The sequence below is a fragment of the Neolamprologus brichardi genome, chromosome 7 (genome assembly GCF_056152115.1).
Source record: "Neolamprologus brichardi isolate AB-2024 chromosome 7, ASM5615211v1, whole genome shotgun sequence".
In the NCBI taxonomy this organism is placed as follows: Eukaryota; Metazoa; Chordata; class Actinopteri; order Cichliformes; family Cichlidae; genus Neolamprologus; species Neolamprologus brichardi.
In genome coordinates this window covers 47152834-47176598 of record NC_142110.1, presented here as the reverse complement: position 1 = coordinate 47176598, position 23765 = coordinate 47152834, and the positions used below count along the sequence as shown (strand labels likewise).

General features: G+C 39.5%; 1 protein-coding gene across 1 annotated transcript in view; it reads left to right on the top strand.

The window, feature by feature from the left end:
• Positions 1-1943: 1943 nt before the first annotated feature.
• Positions 1944-23765, top strand: part of fubp3 (far upstream element (FUSE) binding protein 3) — a 30366-nt gene continuing 8544 nt past the window's right edge. Inside the window, exons 1-11 of the mRNA XM_087843730.1 lie at positions 1944-2086; positions 14357-14468; positions 18194-18227; positions 19137-19186; positions 19323-19394; positions 20855-20912; positions 21144-21306; positions 22319-22417; positions 22612-22716; positions 22819-22921; positions 23609-23709. Of these exons, the coding sequence (XP_087699856.1) occupies positions 1991-2086; positions 14357-14468; positions 18194-18227; positions 19137-19186; positions 19323-19394; positions 20855-20912; positions 21144-21306; positions 22319-22417; positions 22612-22716; positions 22819-22921; positions 23609-23709 (993 nt within the window). The 5' untranslated portion in view covers positions 1944-1990. The remainder of the gene's footprint in view (positions 2087-14356; positions 14469-18193; positions 18228-19136; positions 19187-19322; positions 19395-20854; positions 20913-21143; positions 21307-22318; positions 22418-22611; positions 22717-22818; positions 22922-23608; positions 23710-23765) is intronic.

The following is a 23765-nucleotide window of genomic DNA, read 5'->3' as shown; positions in this document are numbered from 1 at the left end:
TGGGTTGATTTTATACAAATTGTATGAGTGTGATTGAGTCCATTCTCATGAATGCATCGTCTGGCTGTATATGAAGAAAACCACCTGACTGTGTCTTTGATTTCCCAGCCACCTCCGGGTTTGAATACATTGGCAGCACAGCACATGGTTGCAATATGTTAGTCGCCCAGATCAGACTTCAGTCCTGCTAGATTGGAGGTCTTCATTTAGAGGTGCTGGTCTGGGAACAGCGCTCAGCTGCCATTTAATTTCTCTGCTTCTTTTCTGGGAGTGATAACATGCCCGGGGGCCGACGAGGAAAGGAAACTGATATATGTAGTTACGTCTGTAAGACACGGCATGCCACTCTCCATGTCTCAAATTAGAGCAGCTGCATGAACTTGCTACATATAAGAGGAAAACATATTTAAGTGTTTAAGAAGCAGCATCTTAACAGACTTATGAGGATCAGTTGTGGGCAACAGAAACTTCCACACAATTGACCAGACAGATTAGACTTGAAGAAAACTTGAAGAATGAAGAAAATCCTCATCAAGACGACTCCAAAGAAATCTCCAGAAACTCTTAACTGCATCTGCTCTGCTGGACCACATATTAATATCAGTCCTCAGTGGTCAACTTGTCTGAGGTTTGGATACAATTTATGGAGAACGAACTGTTTTGCATAAACATTTTGGAAATTTGCAGCAATTTTACTCTTCTGTATTGCTGCTGGCGTTTTCCAGATGTGCAATGATATAGATGTTTCCACATGTGCAGGTTTTCATTTTGTTGCATGAGATGGGATTTTTTTTTCATCCTGTCAGACAGTGAAATGTGACTATAAATAGTAAAAAAAGAAAGAAAAGATTGAAACATATGTGGCTCGAGGAATCCGCAAACTGTATGTTAAGGCTTTGCATTTTCAGCTCAAACATGTAATGTGTGGACCATCATTAAATCCAAAAATAAAGTTCATTATGTATAATTATGTGTAATTAAAAGTTGATGTTTTACTTAGACTTGTTTTGTTTTCAAAAAGGTATTTTTTGCTTTTAAAGGTATGCATTTATTTTGCCTTTCTTAGTCTACTGGCATAAGAATAAGCTGCCAACAATTGACATATATGTTTATCCATATATGTGAATATGTACATTCATATATGTTTATGTTTATCCTTTTAGTAAGTAAGAAAGTGTCCAAATTTTCCCTGACATGAAAAATGTCTCTCTTTCTCTGATTTGTATACGTATAATATGAATACATTTGTGTTTGAAGCTGATAAGCAGTGAAAGACCAAAACTCTCAGAGTGAGAGTACCACAGACAAATAAAGAAATAGACATAGAGAGAGATAGCATCTCAATAAATAACATTAAATGCACAGATTTTAAAAATATCATTTGTCATATCCTGTTTTTAATTACATTTTTCTCATTAATTTATTAAATTACACTATTTTCCTTTGCTGTTCATTTTTTCCTAATTGCATTTATTTATTTATTTTGGATTTACATAGTTTTGGTCTTTGATATTAGCCAACCAAATTTATGATATCCGTTTTAAGTTTGTTTCCACCACTGAAAAATAAGCAGCCAAATTTTAGGTAATTATCTCAAAATAAGTCAGAAATTCTTGAAAGTGAATTTTCAATTTTGACTTATGAATAGTTATTTTTGTTTGTTTATTTTAGTGGCAGAAACAAGCTGCCACAGATATAACACTGACCTCTGAGTGATATATATATATAGCGAGAGCGAGAGAGAATTCGACTGAACAAAGAAATACACAAAATAATTTTTTGACTAAGTGCATATGATTCTTCAAATACATAATATCATTAATGTGTGCAGTAAAATTTTCCTCTATAGTTGTAATGACTGTGTTTTTCTTCCCTATGTCCTACATGCCATGTGTTCTACGGTCAACTCGCGAGATCATCTGGCTCGCGGTGCTTTGGTTTGGCACGTGTGCTTTTTTTTTTTAAGTGCGGCTCTCAGCTGCCGAGGCGGATGATGATGATGGCGGAGCTGGTTCAGGGACAGGCCTCGGTGGCTCAGCCCGGAACGAAAGATGACTTCGCAGACACGATACGCCGGGTCCGACAGGTAAAATGCTCTTCAGCGAACACGAGAGAGACGCTTTCGCACCGTAGACAACGTGTTTGCGGGCGGAGCAGACCGAGACTTTGGTTGGGGCATCCCAGATCCTAAACTATAAACACCCCTTTTGCACACTGCGAGCTGGCAAGCTAACATTAAATAGCCGAGACGGCATAGCTGAGCGGACAGATTAGAGTTTATAGAGAGCAGAAAACGCTTTTATTCAGCGTCAACGCGGTGAAAACGACCCATAAGGACATGTTTGTCACAAGACACGACGCCTTATTGAGGTGTCGAAGTTTGTGCTACTTTAGGAAGTTAAGTGAGTCCACTGCAACCTGTTGTCAACTCTCAGAAGTTGCAGTTAGCTTGGCTTGCTAGCTGACTAACACAAGTTGAATACCCTGCAGCTCGACACCACGTGACTGAAGCTAACATTTAGTCAAGACTTGAAGCCCAATACGGCTAAACTCTCTCTACGGGCTAACTTGTTAGATTACAATGTTAAGTTAGCTTCAGTGAGACAGCTTTAAAGAGGCATCATCAAAGCTTAGTGAGTAACTGAATGCATCACCAACGATTAAACTACCTCGTTTGTTACGCTTGTAATTTATTAACTCTTCCATGTGAAACATGCGGCGTGTGTTGGACATAAAAACACAATCGAGCAAGTTACTACAGCTCGTGTTAGCTAGCTAGCGTTTGTGGTAGTGTGTCCTCGCACGCAGCGTTGGAGTTAGGCCATGTAACGTAACGTCATCTGTTGAAATAAGCCCCCCTCCACTACTCCTGTTATGTACACTGGATTTTTCCATTGCTCCTTGAAAAATAATAATTAAAATAAAATGCAGTTTCGTCAGAGATGCTGTCCGGTGTCTTTTTGTGACCGTTGCAGACATGGTCACTGGAGCAAGCTATCAATAAGTTGATCACATGGAGCTCGCTCTTTGCTGCAGGCTTAACTAAAAACACTTATAGTGTGCAAACTGGACTTTACTCTATAGCTACTACTGTGCCCCCCTCCAACCCCCGTGAATTATAAACCCCACCTGAATATCTTAACCACCAAAGTTGTGCACTCAAATATGTGCAATTTCCACAGCAGCCCAATGCATTTTTTTTCTCAAAATATACTAATATAGGTCAATTTAATTTTGTTGGCTTTCCTCTCAGAATTTTGCATTATCCTTTACATTTATAAAAAAAAAATTTTTAAGAAGTACTTTAAGCTTGCGTACATGTAGACACCACATACAACACAAATCAGATGAACCTGGATTACCCCTTTTTAAAGCTGCATAGACACCGAAAGCTATTCACTCGTCGCACATTGCTTTGAAGCTGATGGCTGGTCAGTTGTAGACATTCCAGGCTCTGGTGCCTAGGTGACCCACTACCAGGTCATACGTCAGTCGGTTGCTTCAGTTACTCATCTGGAAGTTGAGAACTGTTGATCTCAGGTCGTGCCCATTCCCCCCTTGCCCGCAGTTATTTTGCCCATAGTTGCTTCATCAAATCTTATGTCATTCACATTCTATAGTCTCTGGTCACCACATCACTGCAAATCACTTCCAGTGTGTACATAACTAAAGTTTGATGTGTGTTACAGAAGTTGACTAGAGCACTACGAAGTGCTTTTGGGGAGACGTTAATGTGACGGAACAGCAGCAGAAACTAAAACAAACTAAATACGCTTAAAGAAACCGAGGATTTATTGGTGTTGTGGGGGGAAAAGATGCAAAGTAATGTGCATTTTGATTGCATGATTTTTATAATGCTGTTAGTACAACTGTGCTGTTAGTACAACTATGCTGTTAGTACAACTATGCTGTTAGTACAACTATGCTGTTAGCTTGTCACTTCTGCAGCTGCTTTGTCACATTATTGTCTCCCCGAAGAACATTTCCATTGTGAAGGTTTTCCTTGTATTTCCATTGTTTATTCAACTTTTGTTGCCTGTGGACTTGGGCTTGCATGTGGCCAGTCAACCAGGGTTGTTGCCGTTGTCAACATTAACAATACTACTTGGTTAAATGTACTATTGTTACTAGTACACCTTTGAGTGGCTTTGTAGCGTACTGGTCTGAACAGTCACCTCACAAGTGAGAAATCCTTGTGCTGATCCCAAGGTTTTCTCTGGAAGGGCAATATAAAAACAAAAACAAAGAAAAAATCTGCCACATGAAACGTATGGAGCTACCCACTGTGGAGCCCCCTTATAAAAAGGAAGTAGCTAAAAGTAGCTTTTAGTATGTCCACATGCTGGTATATTGTTTTGCCAATTCATGCTGTTGGCTGTGAAAATACAATTAAAATGCTTCTATAAGGTGTTATAGATGCATGCATACAAGTAATGGGCCATTTTAGACCTTTTCTAAGTGGGTTATCAGCAACAGGGCAATGTTATATCATGTATAATTTAGCTTTTGTGGATAGAAAAGAGATGTTGTCCTGAAACTAAAACAATAGGATCGTTTCCTTTAGGTGGTGTAGGTGCATAAAGGATTAAAAAATGGTTTTGTTTTGTTTTTTTATCCCGTTGCTACATCGTTGCTTGGCAACTTTATGGCATCTTAAGCCTAGATTATACTCGGTTGCAGACATGGACAGCTGGGGACCCGATGGCAGAATAATCATTCCTGTTATACTTTGACATACACTTAAACTCCGCCACCTGGGGAGCCTGCGTAGTTGGTGCATTGTAACGTAAATTCTCTGCGTGCGAGTTCACACGGGCAAAAGAAACCGGCTGGCACACGGACATCTATAGGGGTCCTCGCGCTAACAGTACATTGATGAAATTTACATCACTAGTGGACTTGTGGACATGTAAAGTATAATTCCTGCTAGGGCTGTTCAATATAACGATAAATATCAGATGACGATATGAAAACGTCTATCGTTTCATTTTATGCTATCGTTTGTTTCGTGGTGTTGCAAAATATTTTTTTCATCGTTTTGATGGTCACTGTAGAATTTCTTAAAGTTCTCTCTTTATCTTATATTTAATATAACCACACTACGGACAGACAAGCGACTGTTTTTATGCATTGTCGTTAGCAACAACGACGGTAAAGCCATTGCGTGACTCCGCCATCCGGTTGTTTATTTTCCACATAAACCTTTCACAATAAAGCTGAAGATCCGGTTGACATTTTTCAAAATAAACGGAATCACGTGAAATAGTGTTTACGGATGAGAAGCTAAAAAGAGCCGTCAAGTGCTAAAAAATAGACCTTAGAACACGCCGTGTAATAAATACAAAGAAAATTGCGGCCGTTTTTACTTATGTAACACTCAACCCCAGGTACACGACGCCCATACATACATTAACACTTCACTCAAGTAGAGTTGCCCGAGATTCACAGAATTTACAGAAAATGTAAAATTTTTGTGATATATATCGTTGTCAGGACGATAAATGTCTTATATCGGGATATGAGATTTTGGTCATATCACACAGCCCTAATTCCTGCTTTCGTATATTACTCATAATTGAATTTTTGTGAATATGAAAATGTTGTCATAAAAGAAATTATGTAATTTTTTTTTTTTAATTAAAGGTGTTACAGGTATATGAATGGAAAAACATAGGCCATTTTAGCTTATTGCCAGGTGGTTGCTAGGCAATTTGTTGTCATAAGATAATCTGTAGATAAAAACCTTCAGCTTAAGACATACCTGTATCAAGCGCAGTTGCTCAACACCAAGCTTGGCACAGTTAGTCACTGGCACACAAAGAAACAGAGATTTCTTGTACCGTGGTAAGATTCTTTTAATGTACAACAAGAGTTACCGGTTTGAAAATGTTACAACATCGCTAGCAATGCAGCCAATGTCCCTCTAGGTTTCTGTGAACGAAAGTTGCAAATGACCCAGTGGAACTGAGTAAAATGTTGAAAACTGTGCATAACTGCACCAGTTAGCACTATTTTGATGTTTTGGTGTTTGTTTTAAAGGTGGATGTATGTCACCAGTTTCTCAATATACTGGAATATAACCAAGCAACTAAGGCCATGTGCTAAGCTACACTAATCTGATCCTCTGTTTGCTACAATGTACATGCCACAAAGTAACCCATATTTCAGGCACATTTAAAATACTTAACCTCTTAAGCCCCAAGGGGGTTTCTGAGCTTCCTGCTCGAAAATGTTATGCCCAAATTTAATTGATTATTTCTCTGCAATTACAAACTCTGTCCTTACAATCTTGGTATCAAAATAAAGCTAACACTTGGGAAATTTCATCAGAGGTGTAAATATTGAAGCAGATATTACTGTGTCAAAGTTACTGAGACTGGAACACAGAAAAAGTAAGTAGATTTTATCCTCGCCTAATTATTTTTTTTAATTTTTAGCATATAACCCTTTGAAAAATATGCCTCAGATCACATTTGGTTCCAGAAATTCAGTAACCAACATATAAACATCATCTGTGCAAAGATTCATGTTTCTAAAGTGAAACAGTGAAAAATTACAGCCCTGTCAAGACATGAATATCCAGACGTTGTACAAAAATGTCCAATTTTGGCACACAATTGGACACCATGCCAGTTGATTTTTTTTAGGTATTAAAGAGCAGAAATTAATAAATTTTATTAACAGGCCTAAACATGCTTTTTTTAAAATATATTTTTGAAGAATTAACCACACATTTACATGGTAATGGCCCTTTTCTGCCGTGCGCATAGAGCATTTGATTGGCCTCTGGCCCTTTAAACTCCGAGGGGCTGTAACTTTGGTTTCTTTTGGTCAATTTGCATGATTGACACCTCTTTTTAATCGTTTGAGCCAATAGATTCATAGTAACGATGCCACGTTCATGTCACTTCAACCAATCAGACGTTGTGATGCCAAAACCCACGTGGGCCCAAATTTACTGCATGTGGCGTCTGTTCAGTCACGTGTCTGTAGGTGGGTCTAAAATGGAGGTTGTTGACGGAAAACTGCTCTGATGCCCTAGGTAGGCATGGCAACTACTGTTTGTCACGTGGCTACCGGCTACCAGCGAAAATACCGGAGGAAATCAGAAAGGTAAGCCAATTTCTGTCTTAGCGCATTTGCGCCGCTGTGTGTTTTTGTGGTCTTCTTTTGCGGCTCATTCAGTGAATTTTGGTCTGATCGTGGTGAAACTTGGTGTGTGGAGTCAGTGATAGCCCTGGAAGCTAACCAGCGTATCTTTAGCTGGTTACACAAAGTCTGAAGAATTTCTGGTTCGGTTTTGTTTGTTTAGCGGACTTCTGCGCATTTACGTAACTGCTCGTTTAATCACGGCTTGTTTTCGGTGTGTTTGGTGGTTGTAGAAATGGTTTATATGACATTTTAGCTGAGATTCTGAGTTTTCTGTGGATACCACACATGTCTGGACTTATATTTCTCAACCCGCGTTATAACCGATTAAACGTGATCTCCTCCTTTTTGCCCCCGGTACCGGGGGCGTGGGGCTTAAGTGGTTAAGTTTCACACAGCTCCTCAAAAATACAGGGATTATTTAACTATTAGCATACGACCACTATTTTGAAACCACAGACTAAATTATTGCCATCTTTCTGTTAGAATCCAGAAGTAGACCGTGTACATGTAGCTTAACAGATATGAAAGAAAAGATTTGACTGTGTGATTAATTGCAGAGAGCCATAAACAGTTGAATGAAGCACCAATAATCTGTTTGTCTCTGCCACATTTTGTTTGTGGCTGGTCCTAAATTGCAGATTTGACTCGCTACACTAGTTCCCTTAAGTGGCACCACATACCTGACAGAAAAGAGAAGTCATCCCATCGTTTTCTGTTTTGTTTTGTTTTTTTTGTGCATCATGTGACATTGATGTGGCATTAGTGTTGTACGGTTTGTTTTTTTGTTTTGTTTTTTCTTACTCTGTTGTGTCGTTTATGTTCCCTCTGATGCAGCTAAAGCTAGTACCTGTTTGTCCCTGCTTGGGAGCAGCTGCTGAAAGTGACTGACATTTAAATCTTGGAGCCGAAATGGCTCAGCAGTACATTTCCTATTTTCTGCTTTTATTAAATGGTCTTGAGCCATAACAACAACAAATCACATTAAATTGCTAGTCTAATTCACATTCATTCAGGCAGCACAGAGCAGCAGGGGAACAGTAGCTTAACTGAGAGTATCCGCAGTGTTGAGAACAAATTCGAGCAAATGCATATAGACTGATGTGGACAAGATGATAAACTTGAAGCTTTTCTACGTTTACAATAAGGTTTGAGTCAGCTCCTGTATAAATGCAGCATGTGGCAATTGCTGGTGTTTAAATTGCCTTAATTTATGCTGGATAAATATTAAATTTTTTGAAGTATGTAGTTATTTAGCAGTCTGCTAGTGCCGCTATGATGATGGCACAAGGACTGGGCGATATATTGAGTTTTTAAATATATCGATATATTTTTATACGAGATAAGAGATGTGCTGATATCGTTTATATCGATATAGTCTGTTACATTATAATTATACTTGTGGAGCCGCAAGTTTGCCTCTTTTGTCTCTACGCTGCGTTACTGTGCCTCGTCTCTCTCCTTCACTGAGCACAACTCCCCCTCCCCCATCGTTTCACCTGCAGGTAACGACAAGATGGACACGGCAGCTATCAAAGAGGAGCTGGTCGGTTAAAAAGTAAACATTTGGAGATTACTATTTTAGTGCTGCAGCGTTACTTTCGTTAAAATGACGTTAACGCCATATAGGGCTGTTCGATATAACGATATATATCAGATGACGATATAAAAACGTCTATCGTTTCATTTTACGCTATCGTTTGTTTCGTGGTGTCGCAAAATAAACTCTTTACGGCAATATTTTTTTCATCGTTTTGATGGTCACTGTAGTGGCTATATTAATTTCTTAAAGTTCTCTCTTTCTCTTATATTTAATATAACCACACTACAGACGGACAAGCGCCTGTTTTTATGCGTTGTCGTTAACAACAACGATGGTAAAAAACCATCGCATGTCCGCTTGTTTATTTTCCACATACTACCTTTCACAATAAAGCTCAAGATCCTGTTGAGACTTTTCAAAATAAACAGAATCACGTGAAAGATGCAGAGTATTGATGGATGAGAAGCAAAAAAAGAGTCGTCAGGTGCTAAGAAATAAACCTTAGACTCAAACGTTAGAACAGGCTTTTCCCCGCAGCACGCCGTGAAATAAATACTCACAAAGAAAACGGCGGCCGTTACAACTTATGTCTAATAATGTATAGTTTCATGCATCGGTTACAACACTCGACTCCAGCTACACGACGCCCAGCTGGAAACACTTCACCTACCTGAGATTCACAGAATTTACAGAAAATATAAAATCTTTTGTGATTTATATCGTTATCGGGACAATAGAGGTTTTATATCGGGATATGAGATTTTGATCATATCGCACAGCCCTAACGCCATAACTGTATTAACACGGCAAATCTCCGTTAACGCGGATCGCCCCGTATGTGGGGCTGCACGGCGTCAATGCGTTAGCCTTGCGGTTAGCATTAGCGGTTAACGTGTTGATGCTGTGCAGCTAGCACTACTAGTATTTTCACCATTTACAGCGCCATAAAGTGCAAAATGAAGAGTGTGTGAAACTGCGTGCTGTATCCCAGACTGCGAAGTCTCCCAGTCTCCTGCCCTGAAACAAACTGCCTTACAAAACTCGTATACCGTATTTTTCGGACTATAACCTTACACTAAAATCCTTTCATTTTCTCAAAAATCGACAGTGTGCCTTATGTGTGAGTTCTGGTTGTGCCTACTGACCGTGAACCGCCTTTATGTGGTACACAGCACTCAGCAATCTGTCAAAAATGCTTTGGTAAGCTACGAAGCCACACTGCTTGATTGTTGGAGCATTATGGTTACCGTAGTCTGGAGCCTCGCGGCGTAAGGCATACTGTTCTTCAACGTAATATTACCGTATTGTGTTCGTATAAGGACCACAAATGGCACCTGTTAAGAGAAACGGTTACGAAGCGGATTTCAAACTCCAGGCTGTCAGTCACGCAGTAGAACTTGGGCACAGAGCAGCTGCAAAATCTGTCTTTGTTATTATGCTCAGCGTCTTTTAGTTTACATTTTGACTGCACAATTGTGAGCGTTTTGTTATGCACAAAAACATTGTTTTATTTTATTTATGGAGAATTATTATTTAATAAATGCTGGTAATTTATTTCTGAGTCATTTTTTCATGTACATTTGCGCTGTATGTTAATAAAAGTGCCGATGGGAGGTCTGGGACACAGCTTTGACTAAGAACTCTCTTTTTGTTCTTTCTTTATGGCTTTAAAAAATATCGAGATATATATCGTATATATCGCCATCCAGCTAAAGAATATCGAGATATGAATTTTAGGCCATATCGCCCAGCCCTAGATGGCACCAGCTTCCTCAAACATCAGCAACAGTAACCATGAAGGTGGCTAAACAAGCTTCAGTTAGAAGTTAGCCTTAGCCAAGCTAGCCATTTGTTAGTTCAGTGGTTCCCAAACTTTTTTTGCTGGGCCCCCCTTGTTTTACAAGAAAAATGTTCGCGCCCCCCCTCACGCGCGCGCGCGCACGCACGAACACATCCTCCAACCACACACACCCATATTTTGCTCCATTGCGGTTTATTTCACACCTCAAACATTTAGTAAACAATTAAGCAAATAATTACAAGTAATCTGCAATAAATTACAGGTAGTAAGAAAATAAACTACTAACTCTTTTACGCTATGTCCACACCTACACGGGTATTTTTGAAAACGCAGCTGTTTTGTCCACACGTAAACGGAGTTTCGAATCACCGAGAATGGAGATTTTTTAAAACTCCTTTTTTGCGTTTACTGGACGAGGAATACAGAGTTCGTCATGCAATGTCAAAGGTATGTGCCTTTTTTCACGTCACGCTGTGTGCACGTTATTGTTTACATGAGATGAATTGCAGAATGGCAGGTAGAGACGAAATACTGTTAACCTGACTATCTGCAGGTTTTACACACTTACATATACATGCAGTTACTGTCCCTCCATTTACAAAGGCAGAGGCATCACGGTGTAATTATTTTACATGTAGTTGTTTTTTTCTGTGTAATAATATTCAACATTGCTATCAATACATTTTTCAAAAAATCCCTCTGCAAAATGGGTTCAAAAACATAAACAACTGTTGGACGTTGTTTGTCCGTGATTTGAACCGGGAACAAATTGTGGCAGGATCAGCCTGATGTTATTTGTATCCCACTGTAACTTTACTGTATAAAGAGCTAACATCTCCAAAATGTCAGGAGTAGTTAGTCATTACAACAAGTGTTTGTGAACTACAAATCAAGAATGTGGGATACTGTTTGTCCATGATTTAAACAGCCCAGCGCTGCTCCCAACAAAGGGAAAACCAATCCTGCAAGGAGACCTACCTCGGCACTTGTGCAGGTGAAACCAAAGGGAAGATATGCTTCACCATATTTTCTAGTCTTTGGCTTAGAATGAAGTTGGTTTGGAAACATATTCAGCTATGCTTCATCTCCTGCTTTGCCTTTGTGTGGGCGCCCGTGCTAGCAGTGTCCAAGCGTTGTTTTTGTTTTTTTTTCCCTTTTCATGCCGCGCCCCCCCTGCAATGGCTCTGCGCCCCCCCTAGGGGGCGGGCCCCACACTTTGGGAACGTCTGTGTTAGTTACTTTATTCATATACAGCAGACGTATTAGTTGCCACATTGGTCAGCTTGTCACAAATTTAAAAAACTGTACAGGCAACCGCGTTGTTCTCTCTGGATATTTGCATAACGTGTGTTTATTGGCTAACAGTGGCTGTAGAGTACTTGAATGATCCGATCTGGCTGGCTAATGCTAGCCCCAGTTATTCAAAAATTAAATTTTAGCATGCCCAAAGCAACAGAGCCATAATTCAATAATTCAATATGCCAATGCTTGACATCACCCCGTTCTACGTGAGCAAAAAGTGAGTGTTGAGTGCCTGATTGGGAAATTGTAGTTCAGTGGAGGACGTCTGTGGACAGCTTCAGACTGCTCATCAACCTGCAGAGAGCGTCTGATGTCAGAAAGGGGCAGTGTCAAAAATATGTGGTACGACCGATGTGTGGTACACTCTTGGTTATAGGTTTTGCATGGCTCCTGTTCCTGGTAACTCCGCTGTCACCCCCTTCCCTATTTTGGCCCACTTATCAACCAGTTAGCAGTCTTCCACATGGCACATCATTGCAGCTGGGTTGCTTCTACATAAGGGGAGAATTTCTGATTTTATTTGAAACTACATTTAGGTTAATGAAGATCTCTGCTTTGTCTTGTTTACTTTTAAAATGATTTCTCACAGTGAAAGTTACTAAAATGCAAAGTTAGGACTTTGTAGAGATGGGTTTTCGAAAAGCTCAGCCTCTCTCCATGTGGGGAAAAAATCAGCTGAGATGAAAAGATGTGCATTTCAATTTCTTTTTAATACAGAAATGCGTTTTTGTGTTGTTACACATGTACTTAAATGCCACATCACCATGGAAAAAAACAACCCCACACCTGCTTCCCTTTATGCCTCCTTATTTCCATTGCAGGCCTCTCACTTCATGAAGTGGATAATTGTCCCTGAAGGTGATGGGAAACTCTAATTTCCATCACTATATTTTCATATCGGGGAAGAAATTCCAGTCAGGCGCATATGTCAATTCAGTGTAATTTCCTGTAATCCAATACTTTTGTATGGAAGGAGAGGTTGCAGATATAATGGGGGAATGGAAGATGCAGCCGGTGCTCACAAGAAGATTTAAATGTCGATCATTGCAAGCATCTAATTTAGGCAAGTGGCTGATTTGGAAAAAGCTTTAAATCAGTTTTTAGTTGAGCTTTAAAGCAAATAACTGCACTCTTCTTGTACTTTAAAGATGGGCTCGAACACTTTCCATCACTACAAGAAAACTGGGTAGTGAAACAAATGTTGCGTTGCTAACGTGGAGTGCTGAGCCTTACAGCTTGTTTGGTAACAAGTTAAAAACAAGTGCTGGTCAAAGCTGAGCGTATTGTTTCGTTATGTTTTTGTTGTTTTGTTTTTTTTTGGGGGGCGGGGGGATGGTTTTTTGTTTTTTAGATATCCTGTGCTATATTTATTTGCCAGATTTCCCTGAATTATATTATAATTTAAAGAAACTGAAAAAATAAAGATAAAAGTTAAATCTGCAACTGTTTGCAAGTTGCATGATTTGTGTGTGGGGGATATTGTGGTGTCCGTTAAGTTTTCCACAACAGCCTTCCAATTTTGGAGATCAGTAGCAAACTAAAGTCCTGCGCACAACCAATGACGGCTTTGTACTTTCTTCTATCTGTTGTAGCTGTTTACTGTCACCAGGAGGCAGTGTCACCTGGTCAGCGAGCTACTCTTACTTGTGATGGTGTTGGTCCGCCAGCTAGCCACAGAGAAGTGGGAAGTTACAACATACAAAGAGCTGAAGTGAAACGGTGTTGAACAATGAAGTGTGCTTGTCAATGCTGTATCATTTTTGATCTTTGGGTTTTTTGGAAGTGCAGTTGGACCAGCAGCTGACATTTATGCTGGCTGTCAGGCCGCTGGTTAAGTCAAACCCTGCGTTGTATATAATTGCAGTGAAATTGTGTTGCTGTTTGCTTTTTGGTTTAGTCACTGTGTGTTTTACATAAAGTAAGTCCTTTAATTAATTGCTAACCGGCCCTTTGAAAGAGATTCAGTTTTAAGCCAACGAAAAGCATCAAAGTCATAACAAATTTTTTAAAGAGCAAACCGACAAATCAAGTCATATTTTGTTGTTGCATAATTTAGGGCTTTTACAAGAAAATGCAGTTGTGATGGTAAAGGTTTCGGCCTAGACTTATTTTGCTTGGTCTTCTCAGTTTGCATATTTGCAAAACCTTTCACTACTTCTCCAAACAGGATTGAGCCTCCGCTCCAAGGACCTGGGAGTCTCTGTCTGTGTTTTAGGTAGCTGTTGTGACATATCTTGTCAGTTGTGATATTGCAATGTACTCTGATCTTTATGATTTATTGATGAAAGCTTGAAAACTTTAGTGAGAACCAGAATATGACAGATGTTTCCAGGAAAGCATCACCATCGATCAGTCGTTTGAATATATATACTGTCACAGATTGCAGCTGTCAAATAGATAACACCCTAGAGAGACCAAACTTTGCTCCAGAGCTGATGCTTTAAATCAAGCAAGAAGGAAAGACGAGGTGTCACACTTATAAAAGGTTGCCCAAGATTATGTGTTGGAAAGGAAGTGTATGTTGAAAGGGTATCATCATGTATCTGCTGTTTTGTCCGCAGATGACAGCCAAGATGGGAGGAGACCAGATGCCCAATATGAACAGTTCATCTCCAGTCTTGGACCCCTCCATGTATGGCTTTGGAGGCCAGAAACGTTCACTAGACAATGGAGGTGAGTCTTCAGGATGTATACGCGCACACGCCACACATTTTATAACATACGCGCTCACTGGCCCCTTTGTTAGATACACTTTGAACCACTTTTGACTTCAGAATTGCCACAATCCATCATGGTGGAGATTCAACGTTACTGAAAACATTCCTCAGAGATTTTGATACTGACATGATGGCCACTCACAGCTGCTGCAGATTTGTCATCTGCACATCCATGAACTAACACCACATCTCAAAGGTGCTCTGCGATCTGGTAGCTGAATAAGTAGTGAACTGAAGAAACAACCACTTTATTTGGGGAAAATATAAAACAAAAAAAATGCAAGACTAGCCCAGACGTCCCAGTTTTACACTAGCACATGAACGCAGCTTACATTTGTGGATCTATGCAACGCTGGCAGTGTAAAATTATTTTTTAAAACCCCACATGGTTATATGATATCTGTGTCTATCAGGCAATTCATGCACACACATTTAAGGTTTTGTAAGTGAGGGAGTGTATTTTTAAACATTTGTATACAGACAAAGCTTTTTGAAAGGGAGAATTTGTCTAATTTGTGAAGCCGAACTTAATAAATTGTGCATAATGATCAGTATTTATTCCGGTGTGGATTGAAGCACGTGCTTGCGAGTCCTCAAAAGTTGGCGCATCACTGCACACGTTAGTAAATCTTAATTTATGCTTATGGATCATACCTTTCCTTTGGAGGCCCATTTGCATCTAGGTGCATTTGAACATATGTACCTACCAAAATGGCCAGCGAGTGTATAGTTCATATGTTAGCAGCATAAAAATCATGTTTTCTGGTTCTGCAGCTTCTCTTGCATAATGTTTACACAGGCATTCTGCTGCATGAAAACAAGACGCGTTTATCACTATTGGAGAGCGATTTTCAAAATCTGGGATATAGAGCCGCAGCAGGCGTGGTGTTGATAACCAAAGGAAAACATGCAGTGAAATTAAACTGATGTAGGGAAGTTTGTTTTGGGTGTTGTCCCTTTTCCTCACTGAACTTAATCTTGGCTCTGTTCTATTATTAATGATTAATAAAAATTGTTGACATGACGCTTGGCTCTTTGCCTTTTTAGCTTGCAAGGGTTTGTGCAACTCTGTTCTAGGGCTGCCACAAACGATTATTTTGATAGTCGACTAGTCACAGATTATTTTTGCGATTAGTCGACTAATCAGATCATGCGTCCATTGGATGTAAAACGTACAGCTTATTGCACCAGCAGCATCTGATCTTGTATAACTATCATTAGCTTACAGCTTTAAGTGTTTAAGGTATGTGCTAACTAAAAATAAAGACAAGATGATAGTTTATTAAATTTTAATGAAATTTGCAGATTGTTTCGGTGAAGTTTAATAAACTCCTTGCTATCTAAAATATAACGGGACACCGGAGTATATTCTCAAGCATCTCACACTTCTAATAATCAGTTGTCTGCTTGACGTTTATTTAGCTGTGCAAAAACTATAACTTTGATCTCAGCCAAACCGATTCACTCAGGAACAAATAAAATACTAAAAAGCCAAACAGTAACCTTTTTTAAGTTATCTAAGTGACTTATATATCATGTTTAACCTGAGTAGTGAAAGACCGCGGTGGGTTTGAAAACGATTTGCCGGGAGTCCGGTGTGCTCTAGTAAGCCTTGCCCCCGGCTAGCTGTCGAGCTAGTGGGTAACAGACGTCTGGTGTCTTGATAAACTGAGCAGATATTTGAGGTTTACACAGCTACATTCTCGCCTGAAAATATGTTAAACGTTTATTTTGTGACCCAGAAATAATAATAAGAGTAATATTAAAATGAACTAGCTGCCGCCATTGTTGGAAACTGAGCTGGGCTGCGCTATGAATTCTGGGACAGAGCTACTTCTTCTTCGGGGTTTAACGGCAGCTGGCATCCTTGTACATGCAGTGCTGGCATCTTCTGTTTCAGTCCGTTATTACACTCTTAAATCCTACTACTTATTCCTGCGTCTTTTGGGATCTTACAAAGCTTCAAACGACGCGTCGACTATTAAATTAGTCGTCGACAATTTTGATAGTCGACTAATCGTGGCAGCCCTACTCGGTTTCATACTGGGCTCCACAGAGTTTAGCCAACAAACATCATTATCCAGTCAGAAGGAGAAAATGAGGCATCGCCTTTTGGCGTTACTTTTCAACAAAAAGCTGTGGCAGCAGTTGCTAGAAGCAGTTAATCACTGTTTATAACAGTTCAAGTGCACCGGTGGCCAAATGTTTGCAGCACATGCCATGCCTTGTGCTTGTGATTTATTTATTTATTTATTTTTTCCATCTCTTGCTTAAGATGGAGGGAAAACAACATTTCTTGAGTTATTTGGTGATTGGATAACTTGTACAATTCGCATCAGTAATCGTGATCTTTTTTTCAGGGTTTGGCACAGAAGAAATACATTTTTGTTCTTACTCTTGCCTCTAGAGCTCTGGCTAATTGACAGTTTTTCCGCAAAATGTACAGTGAAAGCATCATGAGATCTGCTCTGTTATAAATAAACAGACGTGTGGACAGCAAATTGGAGATCTGAAACCAGACTACACTAAAGCTTTGAGACATTTTCATGTAAAAGCAGCTGAATTTGGTCATATTAAATAAGGAGTTATTAATTTGAATTGTAATAAATGGCTATTCTTTCTAAACTCTGAGTGACTCTCATTCAGTCACTTTTCAGTATTCATGGTTCTGTGTAGAAGTTGCCAAACTGTCTGTGTACATTTCATCTGTGTAGGAGGAACTGTTGTAATCTGAAGTGTTTTTGGGACTGCTTGGACCTGACACTGCAGTGTCGTGATTTATTTTATTTATTTTTAACTACAACAACAAAACATTGCATTTTTCTATGCCTTGCACACAAAACAAAGATTTGATGTCTTTCATATCCCCGAAGTGGAAACGCGAGACATTTATCTTGTCGTCTTATCTCGTCACAGTTGTTTGTATGATAGTTCCACCCTGAATGAACGGATAAGAAAATTGTATGCAATTCTGGTTTAGGTTTATTTGCTACTGTTATTGTTTTGATCGCTGTGTGCTCAGCTTTTTCTCAGTCAAGGTTTTTCTTGCAGTCTGGAAGGGAAATAACAGAAATTGTATCTGTGTATCACTGCAGTTAATTATCAAACAAGAACACAGGCACTCGAGGCATTCAGACTTTATCATCCAGTCTTGTCCTCGTACGAGTGAGACACACACCTTCCTCGTTTATATTCATAGCGGTCCCATTCTTAAGCGTTAACCCCAGTGCTTTTCCAGAAGAAGTGAAATCAGTGCAAACAGCCATAAAATTGATTGAACCCACGAGATATCAACTCAGGTGTTCACGTCCATGGCAGCACATCCTCCAGTGACCCTGCAGGACCCTTGCTTGGTGCTACCTGTCAAAATTCAATTCAGGACCAGCAGTCGCTGACCCGGCTGCTGCCTCTCTCTTTCTGAGCGGCTCTGATTGAAACACTCACTCATACACTTGCAGGCCCGATTTCCATGCTGGTGAAAGCCCCCTGCTGCAGGTCAGCCACAAACATGAAGGATTGGCAGAGCCGTCCCCTCCACCACTGACTCGTTCTTTCTCATTTTGCTGCTTCGCTGGCGATCACTTCAGCAGATATTTGTGGTGCATCTGCTGTATTTTAAACCATGATCTCAGATTATTTGTCACATGTTAATTGGTGTGCTTTCCCCTCTTTTTCTCTCAGTGGGGAACCATCTCAGTGCAATGGTACATCAAAGGTAAGCAGAAAACACCTGAATATGTCCTGTGTTCATAGAAGTGCACTCAGTTTATCAGTTTATTTTCTCATACAAGCATATTCATGTCTGTGGTTAACAGTATGATGTATGTTGTTGTGCTGTCAAAGATGAATATGAACCCAGTTTTACATGGTTATCATAAAGTTGTTGCTGCTTTTGCTTTTAAGTACTTTTGCTATAGTTTAACAGTAAATTAAATTAGAAAAACGTAAGGAAATTTTAACGTGGACTTGTGATTATCTCATCATACAAATATTAATATAGTGGTGGATGATCACATTAAATGGGGTCAAAGTTTAAAATGATGTGGTAAACCTTTCTCAGTGAGTCAAAAGCTCAGGCTTATTAGCTTTTCTGTCCTACTCTTGGCTCTGTATGTAATCAGTGTGAGCAGATATTCCCTAGTATGGTCATCTCAGCCCCCTGCTGATTTGGCTGCAACCACAGAAGCTCCACACACCTGCTGTTCAAACCCTCTGTTTATGAGCGACAGCCATTCACAATAAAGTTAGCCAAAATTTGTTTCTGACTGTGGGTGGACACCAAGCCTTGGTAATAATATTTTAAACTGTTAGTCATGCAAAGCTATTAATGTCCAAGAATAAAACAAATATGGTACTCAAATTGATCCTCATAGGTCAAAGCAAACCTTTTGGTTCAAATTGTAACTTCCTCACAATGTTATAGCATCAAACAAAATAAAATGAAGTAACTTATGTGCCCTGTGATGGACTCGCAGGATGTGCCCCAAATTTCAGAAGTTATTCTGTTGATTGTATAGAAAACGGTCATTAGTTGTAGCATTATTATTAGCATTATTTCTTTTGATGTGTACAAGATGTCTCTGGCAGAAAGGCAGAATATTGATCATGTACCAATTTCTCTCAGGGCTTTTACAACAGAAGACTTCAAAGTGCCTGATAAGATGGTGGGATTCAGTAAGTAGCCTAACATTTGACCTGTAATCATCAGTATTGACATTCTGCTCAGTTTTTGGGTCAAAGCACTGGGCCTCAATCTAAATTGTGGGGCGGGGGAGAAAAGTTAAATGCTGAAATTTCTCTTTTTGCTCAGTCATTGGAAAAGGAGGCGAGCAGATCTCAAGAATTCAGCAGGAATCAGGTTGTAAGATCCAGATTGCTTCAGGTAAGTCCAGTTTAATCATAAAGATAAACATAATATAAAAACATGGTGGCAGTGAGGTCATTACAAATGTAATAACACATAACATGGTCACTTTTCATTTTGTATTTAAATACTGTGCCGTGTGCGTTACTCACTTTTATTGTGTGCAGCAATAAATGATGATGGTGAATGTTGTTTCCTCTGAGGGTCAAACTGTGGATGGAAAGAAGTTTGACATAAATTAAATGTTGACGAGATGAAAAAGCATTAAAAAAAAACACAAGATGAAAATTTAATTTATTGTATATATAATGTACAATATAATATATTTCAAACTCATCTTCTGTTTTATTTGGTTTTGTTTTGGTGACACATTGGGTTTCTCCAAACCTTCAGCCTTTCATTAATATCTTTTTTCTTTTAAGTCTGAGCAAACTTGCTAATTTTTCATGATTGTATTTTAAAGATACAATTTATGCTAGCAGAAGCCTCATGTGTCTGCCAGAGGCCGTTCTGCATTTGCAGCATACCTACAGATTAAGAAAATAGTGAATTCAGGATTTTATTTAGAATATTTACCTGAACTTCTTGTTTTTATCATGCTTTAAGTTTGCATGAGCAAGCTTGTACTTTTGTGGACTTAAAGTATGATGTGATAAGATCAATTACTAGGTTTTCTGCTAAGGCTAGCAAACTTGGTTAGTAAGCTGCATTCACAAACTATAGCTGAAGCTCACATGCCTGCTAATTAGTGCAAAGTCAAGGACTAATAAAATATTAGAAACACTCAAATCCTGGAGCGCAGACTTCCTGGATGTCTGTTCCACACTTCAGGCTAAATTTCACTGTCAGATTCCAGATAGTGAAAGTTGGACTTTAACATGTGTTGCTAACTTTTACCATTTAGGGAAGGGGAAGAAAGTCTAAATGCAGGGTTGTTGTTTGTTTGTTTTTTTTGTTTGTTTTGTTTTAAACCAGGTTGTAACCTATTGCATAACATAAGAGCCAGTCGCAAGTGGACTTTACACTTTAGAGAACCTGCAGTTTGTGGCACTTGGCATTTTTATTTTCCAGCCTCTGTCTGTGGCTCTCGTCTTTGTTCTGCCATTCATTTATTCTTTGTCTTTGAGTCTAGTACAGAGGGTTTGGTTTGGTTTTTTCCTCCCCACTCAAGCTAGATTAACAAAACCAAGGATTGTCTTCACATAGTTTATCCAACATTGGTTCCAGTGTTACTCACACAACTATCAGCACTGTTTGTGGGACATGTAGTGTTCGCCACATCTCAGGCTGTGGTTTGTTATCATGTTAAGTTGCAAGTTTGTGAAATATGTTGCTGAAAAATGAAACTCACCTTTTCTAACATGCAATGCATTCATCTTTTTTTATTGCATGAAACTAAAACTTAACCAAAACTACTTGTAAGTGCAAAGATTTTTTTTTTTTTTAATGAGTTTCTTTAATTTTCTGTTTTCTTGCAGACAGTGGAGGCATGCTGGACAGACCCTGCACGCTGACTGGCAGTCCAGAGAACATAGAGTAAGTCTCACATTAACTTTGACAGATTAACTGGAACTCCACATGTCATTAGGAAAGTGTGCCCTTTTGTCATTCAGGGCATGAACTCCAGTCTCTTTTCACTTGAAGTGCTGATCAGTGAATGAATCACCTGAAGCTCATCTTTCACAACTGCAAAGCGTTTTCTTTGGGGGTGGTTGTGCAGGTTGTAGTGACAAATCCCGTGTCTTGCTCTTGGCTCTATCCCTCCAGGCAGGCAAAGAGGCTTCTGTGCGAGATTATCGAGCAGTGTAGGTATGGTCCAGGCTTCCACAATGAGATGGACGGCAACAGTTCCATTCAGCAGATCCTGATCCCTGCAAACAAAGTCGGCCTGGTGATTGGAAAAGGAGGAGAGACCATTAAACAACTGCAGGTCCGCGAGTAGGCTGCACTGCACTGATAACACAACACATGCACTACAGTAAAAATGAACCATGGTGATGACCTGATTTTTGAACTTTGTATTATTATTGCAACATTTTGCATACAGATTGTACTATAAAGATTGCAAATGGAGAGAATGGGTTTGGTGTTTAACAACTGTTGGAAGTTTCAGGGGACACGTCACAGCCCTGTTGCACAGGGTTAAACTTTATTTTATTTTTAGAAGGTGGTTTTGGTGCTTCGTGTTAGTCTGTTTGAATCACATGACTGTAATTAAAAATATGCCTTGAAGTGGTAACTGTCTGCTTTATCTGAGAGTTCTGCAAAAATGACACTAAAGCACAAAGCCTCCTCTAAAAGAGGTCTGAGGAAGAACGAAGCAGCTCTAGTTCTAAATTATCCACTGACCTACAAACTGCATCTTTAGAACAGATCAAGTTAAGGTGGTCAAGTTGAAATTGATTTCGTTAGACTAGTTCTTTTGGGACAAACTTAAGGTTTGTGTGATTCTTCTTTGAGCATTTAGGAATGAGTAAAGTGTTTGACCTGTCCAGTAGAAACTGACCCAAACTGAAATCAGCTGCACTCTTTTAAGCATTAATCACTGGAGTAAGAATAAAATTGTAACAATCGGAGGGCCCTTTTCAAACATTTTTCAAGGGACCTGTTTCAGTACCAGTGTGTGTTTTGAGCCTTGCTGTCAAATACAGTGGTCTGATTGGTCAGATATCTTTATTCACATGTAAACAAACAAACAAACAAGCTTGATTCAAAACTAAATGCCACAAATTCATCCTGCAAAAGTACATGGTTTGTGTGAACGGCTGCATTCAGAATAGTTTTGGGGTTTTTTTTTGGTTTTTTTTTTTTTTAACAACAAAAAAATCATCCTGTTCTTTGAGATGTGCTAGAATCTCCTCCTTTTTGGAGTGAGCAGTATTTTGTTCCCCAGGTAACTCTTTGGTGGTTGTTTCTTCTTCTGTCTGATTGTACCCCTGCAGGAGAGAACAGGAGTGCAGATGATAATGATTCAGGATGACCCCATGCCCACTGGAGCAGACAAGCCCCTGAGAATCACTGGGGATCCCCACAAAGTGCAGGTCAGTCTCAGAAGTGCTCAGTGTGTGCCACTATCTGTCCTGTTTTACACTCGATTTTACACATTTTATGCCTTCAGCCATCGACTCAAACATTTTATTTCAAAACTTTTTATTTTTTTGAGGTGCGGGTCAGTCCGACTTGGCTTTGTTTCACATGCAGGATTGTTTACCCAGTATTTGAATTTTCTTCTTAGCAAGCCCGTGAACTTGTGGTGAAGCTCATCCGGGACAAAGACCAAGGGGACTACAGAGCTGGCAGGGCAGATTTTGGCTCCAAAATGGGTGGAAGCAGTCTGGACGTGAGAGCCTTTTTCTCTGCTTTTCAGCTTCGGGACAGCCAGCTAAATTTGCTCAGAGTACATTTAAGCTTTCTTCATTTTCCTTTCTTTCTGTCAACATAGGTGGTTGTGCCTAGATTTGCCGTTGGCATCATCATTGGCAGGAATGGCGAGATGATCAAGAAGATCCAGAATGATGCTGGGGTCAGGATCCAGTTCAAGCAAGGTAAAGAGGATTGAACAAGGCCTCATTTTGGCCATTTCTGCCTAATACGATTGGGTCTAGATTAATTACATCACATACAAGGGAGTAGTTGATGTGCATCTCTGGTATTTTAATTAAGCTGTCGTAAAATAAGCTGTCATCATTTGTAGTTAATGTAAACTGTAGAGTAAGAGGTCAAGAAAGCCCTTAAAATCTGACATGAACGACACAGAAAATATGGATTTAGTACAACCACGGGCTCTTAAGTGTCTTTGCAAGTGCTTGAAATCAAATTTTTGTACTTTATTATAATAATTTTACATTTGTAAAGTGTTAAACTTGTACATTTTGGTCCTTATAAGCCTACCTGCATGTAAAAGATGACAGAATTATAGTTGTAGTGGTGATGTACTTTACAATCAGTGACAGAAAAGCTTTTTCTGAATCAGCCCAGCTGTCAGTAGCTGTTCATTCAGAAGTTACTGTTTTGTTTGACATCTGTCTCCTGGAGTGCGTGCATAGTTGGTGCATTTTCATGTAAGTTCTCTGGAGACGTGTCCATGCAGTCAGGAAAAAAACAGGCAGCCACTAAAGTTAGAAATATATCACCTATATTTTCTTAATTTAAATTCAGAAAAGTATATAAAGTCTTCATGCAGTTTAAGCTTCTCTAAAAGAACTTTTCCTCCCTTGAATGTGGTTGTTCAGATGACGGTATCAGCCCTGACCGTGTAGCTCAGGTGATGGGACAGCCCGACCACTGTCATCATGCAGTCCACCTTATCAATGAACTCGTTCAGACAGCTCAGGTATGTGCTTCTTAGTCCCCATGTATTTGCATCTGTTCATGCAAAGTTGGCTTTAA